Genomic DNA, 12,712 nt, shown 5'->3' with positions numbered 1-12,712 from the left:
TAGAAAGATAAAAACCAAAATCTCACCAAATTTCAATTAAAAACCAAAATCTCACTAAATTTCAAATCTCAAATCTCACCAAATCATTTTTTTTTTTTTTGGCAACAAGAGAATTTTCATTCAAATGAGACCTCAACAAGAGGAGGGTTCTTACAACATAATTCAAGGTAAGCATAGAAACATAGGGACTCCATGAGCTTAACAAAGGGATTTTCAAACTGAATAAGTTTTACAATATTTGAGAAGTCTATTGGGACCAGGGTGGACTCGTACTTGAAGTCAAACTTCACGATATCCTCGACCAGCGAGTGGCCTAAAGTGGCTCTAGCGGAAGACGCGATTGAGCTTGTAAAAGGATGTCCCATGGGGGGGACGCTTGTGGGGGTTTGTGCCAGCATGAGACGGTTCAAAAGCATGGGATCAAAGCCCTTTAAACTTTTAGGAACATACCTCATGATTCTAGATGAAGCTATAGCCGGGGAATGCCGGGAATGGGAAACCAGCCGTAACAAAGCAGGTGGGTCATCCCTCACATGGCAATGGAGTTAAATGAATTCCACACAAAGCTTGTTATCGGTTTGGTCTTGGAGAAAGTCAACAAACACAAGCTTTCGATCTAATAGCAGTGGGCAATACGGGGGATCAAAGGATTTAAGCAACGGGTTAACACAAGTTGTTGGATCAGGTTCATGATTATGTTTCCACGAGGTAAGCATTCGGACAGAGCTAACAGACCGACCTCGGCGAACAAAAGTAACAAGCAAACCTAAAGCCACCAATGTTCTGCTACCGAGGAGACCTCGACTTGACCAAGCAGAGAAAATTGGTACTAGAGGAATTGAACTTGCCTTAAAGCTTTTTAAGAACAGGACTAGGTAGGGAAGTTCTAACACTAGTCATATATGGTCGAGGGTGGGTCAGCGAAATCACATAAATATATGGCAATGGCCAAGCAAACATCGGCAGCAGGTCTTCAGGATAATAAAACGGATGCAACCAAAAGAATAACATTCGTAAGTAGGTTAAGGATACCGACCTGGGCCTTAAAGGATGAGAGCATGGAGCAGTGTTTTTGGTACTGGGCCCAAATGTGATAACTGGGCCTAACCATGGATGTAGGTCCATTAGCGGGAAACCTAGAAACGCATCCAAGCCGGAGGTGGCGATGGGGCGGCGGCGAACTGGCGAGTAGTCATTCCGATTGGAGTCTCTGTGCACCGGTGGGAACAGGCTCAGCGAGAGTCTGGAGTACCAGGTCTTCGCAGCGGCAAAAGGTTTTGAGAGGGGCGGAAGTAGCCTCACCTTTCCGGTTTCTCGCGGACATGACCTTCTGATCCAGGGAACAACAATACCGAGCATCGTCATTTTACACCCTAGACAGAGAGAATCAGGCAAGGCGAGGATTTGTTCAGATCTGTGCCTTTGGGGGAGCGCCGGGTTTACTAGGCTCAAAGGAGGGTTTGGGGAGAGGGCTTGAGTCGGAATGAGGGTTGACAGAGAACTCCCTCGCCGTCTATCTCCGGAAGAGGATCTGGCGTTAAAGCTTTTCAACGGAGGAGAGAGGGTTTGATAATAGATCTGATCGGTTCGAAGTGATTGAGATATGCAACAATAAAAAAAAACAGAGAGCAGGACAAGTAAGAGACAACGGAGAAGGAACCAGAGACCCGACGCCGGCAAGCCGGAGCTTCACCGGCGTCAGAATAAGGATCAGTAAAATTCTTCTCGATATTTGAGCCTGAGAGAGAAGAAGGTTTCACTGCTCGTTCTTTTTAGTCTTTTCACCAAATCATAAAATCTCAAATTCAATAACCAAATCTTCTCAAATCTATCAGAATTCTAAAATATTAAAATCTTAACAAATCTCCTAAAATATCAAGTCCAATACAACCCCTAAGTATACAAAATAATTGTTATGGACTTGGGCCATGAAATTTGGTTCAGTTTTTTTTTCCTTAATGTTTTTCTTTTCTGCTTGGCGTTTTTTTTTTATCGTGGGTAATTTTTTTTTCCTTTTTGATAAAGAATAAGTTAGAAATTTATATTCAGACCCCTCAATCTTCTTAGTTCTTACATTATTTCTTTAATAAAATAAAAAAAAAATTATTCAATAAAAACAACAAACTATCAACCCTAGTGTTCCCTGAAGGAAGAGACCGCACATTCTCGGTGATAGCGTTTAAGAGATTAGGGATGAGTTGGACATTGCACTTTGGTGAAACTAAGCTAGCTCGCATTTGGAGTTGGGTTGACACTTGAATCAAATCTTCGTCAAATGATGATGAGTCATAGTATAAAACCAGTTGTTCAAGATTTGTCATTGTCCCCAATAAGTGCTTCACTTGCTCTATGTGCTTCTCTGTTTTTCCATCATCTATAAATATCTTCACCACTTTCACATGACTTGTTGACAAGAAAGTAAGATCCTCTGACTTGCACAAATACACATCGTCTCTGCATTGATGGAGGAGTCCCTGAAACGTAAAGAAAAAGAAAAAAAAAAGAATTTAGAGTTTTGTTGCATTCACTTTATGTGTTTGTTACATAATAATGCTCTTAAAGGGTTTTGTTTCATACTTTGAAAAGGAGAGTTTCCACATTTGGACAACGCTTGAGTAGAACTGTCAATGATTTCCATTCAAAAATCTCCATACTCTTGATAGTCAAATGAGTCAGGTTGCTGAATATCGGTATTGCTTTGCAGCAGAAGGTGAGTACCTGAAACATACCATTATATATCATCATCACAACTACTCAACCCAAGTGGCATAAAATAAAATAAAAAAAGAGTAGGAGAAAGTTGCGACTGGAATATAAACCTCGAGAGTTGAGCGAGATAAGAAGAGGCGCTGAACATTGCAAATTCCCTTGATAAATTCTGTAGCATCACCAAACAAAAAGTTTTCTTCATTACCACCGTCGGCCTCTAATTCTGCGTCGGCTATAGACATTGCCTTTCTTTCCTGCTCGCTTGTAAGGCGAAAATCGATTTTGGCTTCAACAAGTGAATCAAAATTCACTCTCAGGTACTTGCGAGCGAGAACTTGAGTATATTCCAAGTAGACCAGATTTGGAGTATCAAAGGAAACAACACTACTGCTTGGACTGTGGAAGGCCTTGTGCTGCTCAGAACCAAACTTTAGTGTCTTGAGAGTTGTATGAGAGACAGAGAAAGACTCCCACATATATGAGCGTATACCCTCTAGAGTTAGTTCTTCAAGCACCTCACAACCCGCAATAAGCTTGCTAAACCCAATATTCTCCTTTCCAAACGAAACTGACTTGAGATGGAGAGTCTTAAGCTTTGGCAGATGAAAATCGTCAACATCAATAGTAGAGTCTTCTCCAACATTATTTATAATCAGCCTAACCAATGTCTTGCTCGAGAAGATATTTGAAGGTAGCAGAAAATGCACACGCTGACCCCATCCATGACTAGATGGAGATCCGATACATTAAGTGCCAAGGCTTTGTTAATCCAAGGAACGACACGTTCTGGATCAACGGGATCATAGATGTATATAGTCTTCAAAGAGAATTTCTCAAGAGTGAAGCCGTGATGCAAAGCCAGTACTTTGTCTACAAAGTCCACAAAACTTGTCGACCGCATGTACCATTTATCATTAACATGTATCGCACACATTCCAAAAGCACGACACCAAGGAGTCAACTTCCTAGGATGCAGATAGATTGAGTCATCAAAATCAAGGTTAGGAACAGTAGCAAGTAGATAACGCCATCTTCTCGAGAGAACTGATGTGGAAGCAGCTGTTTTTGTGGGAAGAAATGACAGGATGTGGCATATAACTTCGTCTGGCAGATCGTTGATGACGAAACAAGTAGTTTTGCCAGATCCGTTGTGCGCTTGAGCAATAAGATCCTTGTGAGGCGGCGTCATTATCATGGGCAAACTCTTTGCTTGGACATTCCTCGGCTTTGTGAATTTCATCTCCACATATAAACCTTTCATCAGTTCAGGTGATAGGTTCAGATCTTCGAACCTACTTGCCCATAGATATGGTGTCTCACCTGATGTAGCCTACATAAAAGAAAGCATTAATTCTTCCGATTTGTGAATCTAACACCAATTACAATTCACTAAATATAACATAAAATCTAGTATTACCGTTATCAAATTTAAATCTTCGGATTCGTGGAGCACAGAGCCCATGTTTCTCTCCCTGATTTGTCACGGAGGACTTTGATGACGACTTCCCCGGCATTCATAAACAAGAGAGATTGTGTTGCCGTCGTTGATTTTATATACCTAACTCTTCTAAAAGAATTGAAGAAGGCGTTTCTCCAGGAAACGAATATTTATTATTCTTAAGCAATCCTAATGTTCTTGAACAAAAAGGAAAAGTTACAAAAGAAAGGAGAGGAGGAATCAGCCGAGAAGAAAGAAATAGAAAAATAAAATTAGGAAACGAATTAAGGAGACATGTATTGGGCCATGACAGATGGAAGTGAGAGGCCCTATAAAGTATGCTCTCATAAGGACGAAAAAGTAAGGGATTTTAGTAATAAAACCCCCCAACTAAAGATCAATAGTAATAAAACCCCTCAATTATATATCGGGATAACGAAAAAAAACCCCTCAACTATCGTTAAATTGGGATGGTTACGGTTATTACATAGTTAAGTTATAACATTACATTTTAAGGAAATTAAAGAAAACGACATGCTTTTAAATTAGTCAAAAACTATGAAAGAGAAAACAAGATTAACATCCAAATTAAACATGTTTTTTTTTTTTTTTTTTTTTNTTAAAAGGCATTCAAATTTAAAGCATATGACCATAATGTTTACAGAGCCGAAGCCCAATAAAAAGTAAAATTAAAGCCAAATAGAACCCATAGTTGATTTATGAAACCTATATATTTTGCATTGCATCATTCAAAGTTAAGAATCTCTTTAGGATATTTTACTTTGTTGCCCCTCCAATGGTAAAACCTCATAAAGGTTCTTAACAATAATTAGTGTTTTGAGAGATGAAGACAAAAAAAAAAAAAAAGAGATGGAGAGAAAGAGAGAAAAGAATGTTTGCACCTCTTTTTCTTTCTCGCTTAAATTAATCACTTGCCCACAAGTAGATATCATAGAAAGCCTCAATGCTGGCCACTTGATATTACATCTGACTGGCTTGAAGCTGGAATCCTTTTGGGTTAGGGGAAATAGATAGTATTTTCACTTGTACACTCCAATTTGGCCATACATACTGCAGCAACGATTCAAACAAATAATGATCATTGTAAGTTGAGAATGAACAAATAATATATGAAATTAAAGAATTCCAAAGAAAGGAGATTGTTTCAGATAGAGATCGGAGACGAGTAGTGAAAGAAGGTGCGCATTTAAAAGTATCGGGAATAATACTTACAGTGCAGAAAAGAAGAGAACACCATTACAATATATCTGAGAGTTATGTAACATCTATATCTATTAACCTTTGGGAAGCATATAAGACACTCGCCACAACTTCCTTAAGATCATTAGGGCTGGTCCTGAAGTAAGATCACAAACAAACAATGATCAACACATAACACAACAAAGCAAAATCAAACAACGGTCTTTGCTTACTTACTTTTGAGTTTTGAGAGTCGATCACACCCAAATGAGCAACAAGAAGTTCACAATATATACCAACGAGTTCAAAAGCAACCACACTGTTTTCTCTCGACAGAACTATATATAATCTACAAAACTCTCAACCCATCCACATATAAAAATATTGAAGTGCAGATCCTATTGATTTTAAAAAAAATTAGATTCCCTTCTCATGTACCCAGACTCTACTAAATCAGTTCCAACCAAAACACAAATGTCGAAACAAGAAAAGCTCACCTTCGTTAGAACGAAGCCATGGCAGGAATTGTTATCCGTAAGCAAGCCCCTAACTCCGCCGCCAAGCGTGACGAGATAACTGTCAAACGCCGCTCGTCAGAAAATGTTCGATTCTTCTTCCATTTTTTTTTTTCTTAATTGATTGTCTTTGTTCTGGTTTGATCCTTTCTTAGGTCTCTCTCTAAGATTATTTCCTTGATTGAGCTTCAATAGATATGTAACTTAGCTTTCAACGCCTTTGGGGTTATTGTGATTTTCAATTGAAATTTCCGATGTTTTTGTATTGCTGCTGATTTGATTGTTGTTCATATTAGTTCGATAGCTTTAACTACTTCTGCTGGTTTGATTTTGGTTCTTTGAGTCTTTTTTGTTGTTGTTTCTATGTGCAATTTCCAGTTATGGCTTCCATCTAACATTTGATTTTGTGTGTGTTGTTTGGATTTAGTCAATGCTGGAACCAACAAGGCTGCATCAAGTGGCACATCTCTCAACACCCAAAAGGCTTGATGATGACACTGAGAACCTTACTCGTAAGTCTTATCTGAAAATGAGGTTCTATGTTTGTCCTGGAATCATAGAGTTTAGTTCTTTCTCTTGTATTATTACCTGAGTTTTAGCTATGAGGAACCTTTTTATGTATTGATATTTAATCTTGATGATATTGCTTAAATAAAATATATTACATATTATGCAATTGTGAAATCCAGATGAACGTGTGCCAACTGAGCTAAAGAAAGCCATTATGCAAGCTCGAACAGATAAAAGCTTACCCAGTCCCAACTTGCTAAGGTTTTTTATTCTTCTCTCTTGTTAATGCTCTATCAACTGAGCTAACCCAGTAATCTCCGGGCTTGTTCATGCTCTTAAGGTGAGTTTTTTTTTTTTTTTTTTTTTTTTTTTTTTTTTTTTTTTTTTTTTTTTTTTTTTTTTTTTTTTTTTTTTTTNGACTATATGGATATTGGGTTTTAGGGATTAATTTGATTATAAGGGAATTTTCCTTTTCTTTTCTATCCTTTTCTATGATTATTTCCTTTTCACTTTCGTCCGTAGTAAGCTTGGAAAGTGATATATATATATATATATATATATATATATATAATAGGGTTTGAAACATCTCTGCCGTCGAAAGAAAGAAAGCAAAAAGCAAAAAAAAAACCAAAACATATGTCATGAAAAATCATATGGAACAACAGGAGGAGGTAAGAGAATTCTCAGACCTAATCCCAGAAGATCTTCTTATTGATATATTCTCTAGAGTCTCTGCAAAATCTATAGGTAGGTGTCGTTGCGTATCCGAATTGTGGGAACACATACTTGGCCGTCCTGATTTTACAGAGCTTTTCCTGACTAGAGCTCCTCCACGGCTTTTGTTTGCCTTCAAAGCTGAGAAAGAGTTATATGTCTTCTCTTCGCCTCAACCTCAAAGTCCCGATGATGAGATATCTTGTCTTGTAGCCACCCCTTATAAGCGTTTTCCCAAATATGTTCCAACTGATATCTGTACCTCGCAATATGGATTGGTCTTCCTACAACATAGGCGAAGAAAAGCAGCGCAGGTGGTTTGTAACCCCTTGACGAGACATTGCATAACCTTACCCAAGTTGAAAGCGACGGGTGTTGAAAGAAGCTATTTTGGCTTTGATCCGACGAGCAAACAGTTCAAAGTGTTGTGTATGACACGGTCAAGTTTTGTAACACACTATACTCATCGGATTTTGACACTGGAGAGTGGAAAACGCGTATGGAGGACGATCCAAGACACAGTACCTGACCATTCTCCTCTAGAGGTTGATGAAATATGCATAAATGGCGTTTTGTATTACATAGCTCGTTTTCCAACGATAGAATATAAGATAGTTTGCTTCGACTTTAGGCGTGAGAAATTCGGCTTTATTCAATTAGATAAAGACATGTTCCCTGTTCCCAAGTTCACTTTGTTCAACTACAAAGGTAAATTAGGTGTACATCAGCATGAGATGTTGGAATTAGAAAAAAGTGTGTGGTGGGTTCTAGAAGATGCTGGAGAAGATAAATGGTTCAAACGTAAATGCATGCTGCCATCCGAAGTTAGAAACATGATGTGTGTTGGAATGACGGGTACCGGAGAGATTGTGTTTACGCCGTCGACGTGCTATCTATCAGACTCTTTCTACATTTTATTGTTCAATACCGAGAGGAACACGGTTAGAAGGATCTATATTCAGGGATTTGAAGAGTTGAAGCCTCATCGAACAGAAGTTTCCGTTCAGACCATTTTAGACTTTGTAGAGAGGATGTGAAGTTTATCTTATTCATAACTTGGAGACTTTTATATTTTGATTTTCCAACTCTTATGATATTTGTTCCTCTTAAGATTGTTGCTATAAATGTTGCTCTTGCTCCTTGAATCTCACCTTACTCTTCTTAACCTTTACTTTGATTGGTTAGAAACTACTCAGATTCTCAACTTCAACAAGAACACAAGATTAGCCTTTAAAGTCTACATTGCATTAACTTGGATACTTTCTTATAATGCCCACACAAACACATACACATAGTCGTTTTCTCCACTTTACACTATGTTGTTAGACCATACTTCTACTCTCTTACACAAGCCACAGCCACACTAGTAGCCACTCTACTCACTCACTGGATTTCTAGTTCCTTGATTCACTCTCACACATTCAACAACTCTAACAACTCACTTAGACTCTAATTAGGACTTAGTTTACTCTAAAAATCTGCTCCTTTCACCTTTGTCGATTCTCTTCACGACGTCCTTCTCCGACAACGCCTTCTTCTTCCTTTCTTCATTTTCTTATTATTGAATGTGTGTGTGTGAATTTGATGTTGCATCCTTGATTTTATTGGTGGCTTCTGTACAGATCGATGCTCCCTAGTTGTAGTCTCGAGGTCGAATTCACGTCTCTAACACTTAGAAACCGGAACCTGCAATATACATACATTAGATATGACCATAGGGGAAAAAAGAAAATCAAATGGGACTCAACCAAGTTGTAGATTCGTGAAAAGGTTTGTAATAATATACCTGAAAAGATTTGCTTGGAATCTAGGTATTGTTATTTTGTAGGATTTGCGTTGGAACCTCTCCTCGAATACCTGACAAGTTTGCTTGTCCAAAACACACCATGTCGTACCACCATCGTTACTTCCTTCAAGAATCCTAGGAGAGGCAAAAAACAGTGTTGTTAAAGCATCAATTGTGTATGTTTAGACTTTAAATAATAGGAAAATGACATCACCAATCTTTGGGATCTCTTTCTGGGGCATCGTTAGCAGACATGAGCTCGTATGCTATGAGTTGGTGCATCTGGTTGTAGAGTGTTTTCTATACGATCCAACAGCCTGTAATGGGAGAGATTGGTATATCACATCATAACGCGTACTTCAAAAATATCAGAATTCTGAATCAGGCTTTATTTCATTACCTTTTGCACCATTTGGTTCTTCCCATTTGGACTCTTGGATTCCATCAATAGCTGCAGTTGCCTGAGGCATTGAGAGGCATGCTATTTAGGTGTAAACGCAATGAGTTTAATTCATGGTAAGATGCGAGTTGTAGTAGTGTACTACTTACAATGCCAGCAGGAAGCTCTTCACCACTTGCGAGAACAGAGCCACCCAGTGCAGGCAGTGCAAGCATAGTATGACACTTTTATCATCTGTGTCTTCTTTCTCGCTCTTTAAAGAAACAGCGAGAAGCAAACCACCCAGTGCAGGCAGAAACTGCTGCATGAACGAACTTGAGCTATCTAAGTCTAAACTCAAGCGAGCCTTCCTTGTTTTGTACGGCTCACTTTTTCAGATCAACTAGGACTTGCTTGATCATCTTAAGTACCTCAATAGCTCTTGCCATAGGTAAGCCGACCTCAACTAACTGAGTCAGAATAGGCAGAAACGAATCATAATGTTGGTCACATGGTCATCAACGCATTTGCGAACTGGGCAAGAGGAAGAGCTGACAGAGGAATTTTCATCTGAACCAAATTCTGATCTCTGAATGCGCCATTCCCTGTCACCACTTTGCCTTCCGGGTAAAGAAACTGAGGCATCATCTGGGGAATACAGATTTCTCTCAAGTTCTTCCTGCTCATGTCTATCTCGGGTTTCAAGCTTAGGTAAAGATTGGTACATTAAGCTATTTCGCCGTTCCCTTGTCAGGGTTCGAAGAACATCTTGCAAAGATGATTCAGTTGTGAGAGTTCTTCTAGATAAAACCTAAAAGTGGAAAAGAACAGCACAAGACCATGAGTGATGAATGTAAATCCTGTTCCAGATACTTAGACAAACATACAGAACATTCAACCGTTTCGTGTAGGATTACCTCATGCCATTTCTTTGTATATCGCTTAGTAAGATCACAAACCCCATCCTTGGAAATCGCAATAACATAATTCAATTTTTTATTCCATCAACAAGGCAGAGATTTTGTGAGAATATGGCAGTCCATTATGGGGATTGCTGAATGTATACAACATGGAAAGCAAGATATCGTACCCTTTCTCATATAACATGGGTTTGTCATACACAGACTGGTCATACACTCCTTCACAAGGGTCAAGATGGATCCATCTGCAAAAAAAAAAACAAAAGCGGCATAAATTGCTTCACAGTTGTAAGATCCTACAAAGGAAATCAGTGGACATTTATTTGACACATTAAGTTTACCTCTCCAACGAGTGAGAGAAGCATTCTGTCCAGACGTGATCTGTGAAGTCCAGTATCTGTAAAATGAATACAAATATTACAAAAATAAAAGAAAAAAAACTAAAACTTTTTCAGGAAGTGACAATGTTAGTTAGCAGAATACCAAACGAGAATCATAGCCAAACGAGCGGCAGTATAGCGTAAAGCAGTTTGCCCACTCTCGTTGTTTCTACAAGCTGCAGGAACAGGGAAGAAAAATAGAACCTGCCAATGAAGTCAAGAACATATATCTTCCAATGTACAAGCTGATTGTTGGACACATGGTACAGCTGTAAATAGATTAATAAAAAAAAACTTTAAGAATCAAGTAATTCTTTCTCTCAACCTAATACACTCGATAAAATTGTTAGTGACTAAGCTTATGAAGTTCTATAACTATCTCCTGTAAAGGCTGTGAGTTCGGAATAAACATGTTACAATTCCTGCACACGGAATAAACTATACAGAAGTAGATAGTAATCTACGTACCGATATAATTCAACTCGATTTGCTCCATAAGCAAGCAATGAGGTGAGTGGGTCACCCATCCCCAGGCCTATGGTTTTGTTAGCACAAAAGTCACAAGGAGGTTCATTGACCCATCTGCATTATCACCCAGTTAAAACAACTTAATAAAAGAGAAACTACTGTGGCAATATATATTCTTAAAGTACATATGCTACATAGAGAGAACAAATAACAGTACAAACCTAATGAAAAAATGATATGAATCTCAATAATTTATGTAACTTATAATTTCGATTTGGGCTCAAAATATGAACTACCCTATTCGATTATGTTGAATTTCAATGTGAGAAGTCTTAAAAGACAAAGGAAAAGGGAGCTTAGGGGAAAACCTGAAGGATCTTTTGAACCAGAAAAGTAGCTGAAGCAGGAAAGCATCGTCCTTTTCCTTTTTCGATGGCTAAAAATTCCCCTCGTTAGAAGCTTGAATCAGTTAAAAGTCTCTCACATAAAGATCAACATCAGAACTTATATAGTTTCTGTTTATCGGTGAATATAATAAACTCAAACCTTGGCAAGAGAAACCAATGCTTTCTCTTCAAGCTCGTCTTTAGGAACAGTCTTTCGAGCAGCTTTCTTGACGGACTGGATCTTCATACTGAACACAAACACAAAAATAATTACAAACACATACATAAAACCAAAAAAAAACACAAAAACACAAAAACTGCAAATCATAAATCAAAGAATCTGAAGTGTATCATCACACCATGAGAACTTGGCTGACATAAGGCCTAACTCTTTCTTCGAATCCACCATTATCTCTTGCTGAAACAAACTGCTGAAACATCATCGCATCTTCTTCTTCCTGTAAAACCAAGAAACACACAAAAAAATACAAAAACAGGTTTCATCATCATCAAATCAGATTCCCATGAAGTAATCAAATAATTTGTAATGTCAAAACTCTGCAACTTTAGATACTGAATAATTCGTGGTTTATTCATGAAAGCAAACTGGCTTTATATAGCCTTTACAACGAACTGAAAGACGAACTAAAAGCCTAAAAATACTGAAACAAAACAGACTCACTACTGCAACTAATTGACCATAACAATCGGTCTTTATTGACTCATTAGACTCCTAAAAACTCATTCAAACTGCAGACTTGTTCAAACTTCTTCTTCTTCTCCATTCTTTGGCGCTTCTTATTTGCTCTAACATGTCGTTTCTTCATCTTCTTATCTTTCTTCATTTCTTCTCTTTTGAAGCCCCCCGCATCTTCACCGTTCGGACTGTTATTGCTTCAGAGGTCAATTCACTGAGATCCTTCACAATGAAATCGAATGCCTTTTGCTGCAGCTTACCTCCAAGCTCCAAGATAGTTTCAACACGTTTGACAGTGGGAGACACTGTAAATAGAAACTGCTTCAACTTTGATGTATCGTCGTCCATAACGAGTTGAAGAATTTGCAGCTGTTCTTTTAGCTCTTTTAAACAAGATGTCACAATATTCACCATGTCCGCTTGTGATAATTCTGAGAATCCATCTGTTGTTTGCTCCGGTTCATAGTGAACAGCATCTAGCACTTTCTCTTGACTGAAATCTATGAGCTGCAACATTTAAACCAACAATTCAGATCAACACCAAACATGATAGCTAGTTGTCTGTTTCAAGAAACAAAGACAAGAGAGAAAAAAAAAAAAAAAAAAAGAA

General features: G+C 38.2%; 2 protein-coding genes, 1 long non-coding RNA gene and 2 pseudogenes across 3 annotated transcripts in view; 2 read left to right on the top strand and 3 right to left on the bottom strand.

Annotated features, from left to right (window-relative positions):
* LOC104728338 lies at positions 2,022 to 4,408 on the bottom strand (annotated as a pseudogene).
* Positions 5,927 to 6,717, top strand: LOC104753553. Its single transcript, XR_002035159.1, has 3 exons — positions 5,927 to 5,949; positions 6,290 to 6,374; positions 6,552 to 6,717. It is a non-coding gene; the product is annotated as an uncharacterized LOC104753553 (long non-coding RNA).
* Positions 7,026 to 8,123, top strand: LOC109124936 (putative F-box protein At1g53360). The gene has a single exon (XM_019230824.1). It carries the CDS (start codon positions 7,026 to 7,028, stop codon positions 8,121 to 8,123), a length of 1,098 nt encoding a protein of 365 aa, XP_019086369.1.
* LOC104728322 lies at positions 8,339 to 12,232 on the bottom strand (annotated as a pseudogene).
* The window catches only part of LOC104728331, a 1,967-nt gene continuing 1,231 nt past the window's right edge, over positions 11,977 to 12,712 (bottom strand). Inside the window, exon 4 of the mRNA XM_010447326.2 lies at positions 11,977 to 12,609. Within this exon, the coding sequence (XP_010445628.1) occupies positions 12,247 to 12,609 (363 nt within the window). The 3' untranslated portion in view covers positions 11,977 to 12,246. The remainder of the gene's footprint in view (positions 12,610 to 12,712) is intronic.

This window comes from Camelina sativa, chromosome 2 (assembly GCF_000633955.1).
Source record: "Camelina sativa cultivar DH55 chromosome 2, Cs, whole genome shotgun sequence".
Taxonomy (NCBI): Eukaryota; Viridiplantae; Streptophyta; class Magnoliopsida; order Brassicales; family Brassicaceae; genus Camelina; species Camelina sativa.
The sequence above is the reverse complement of the archived record's forward strand: the minus strand, read 5'-3'. Positions and strand labels throughout refer to the sequence as shown.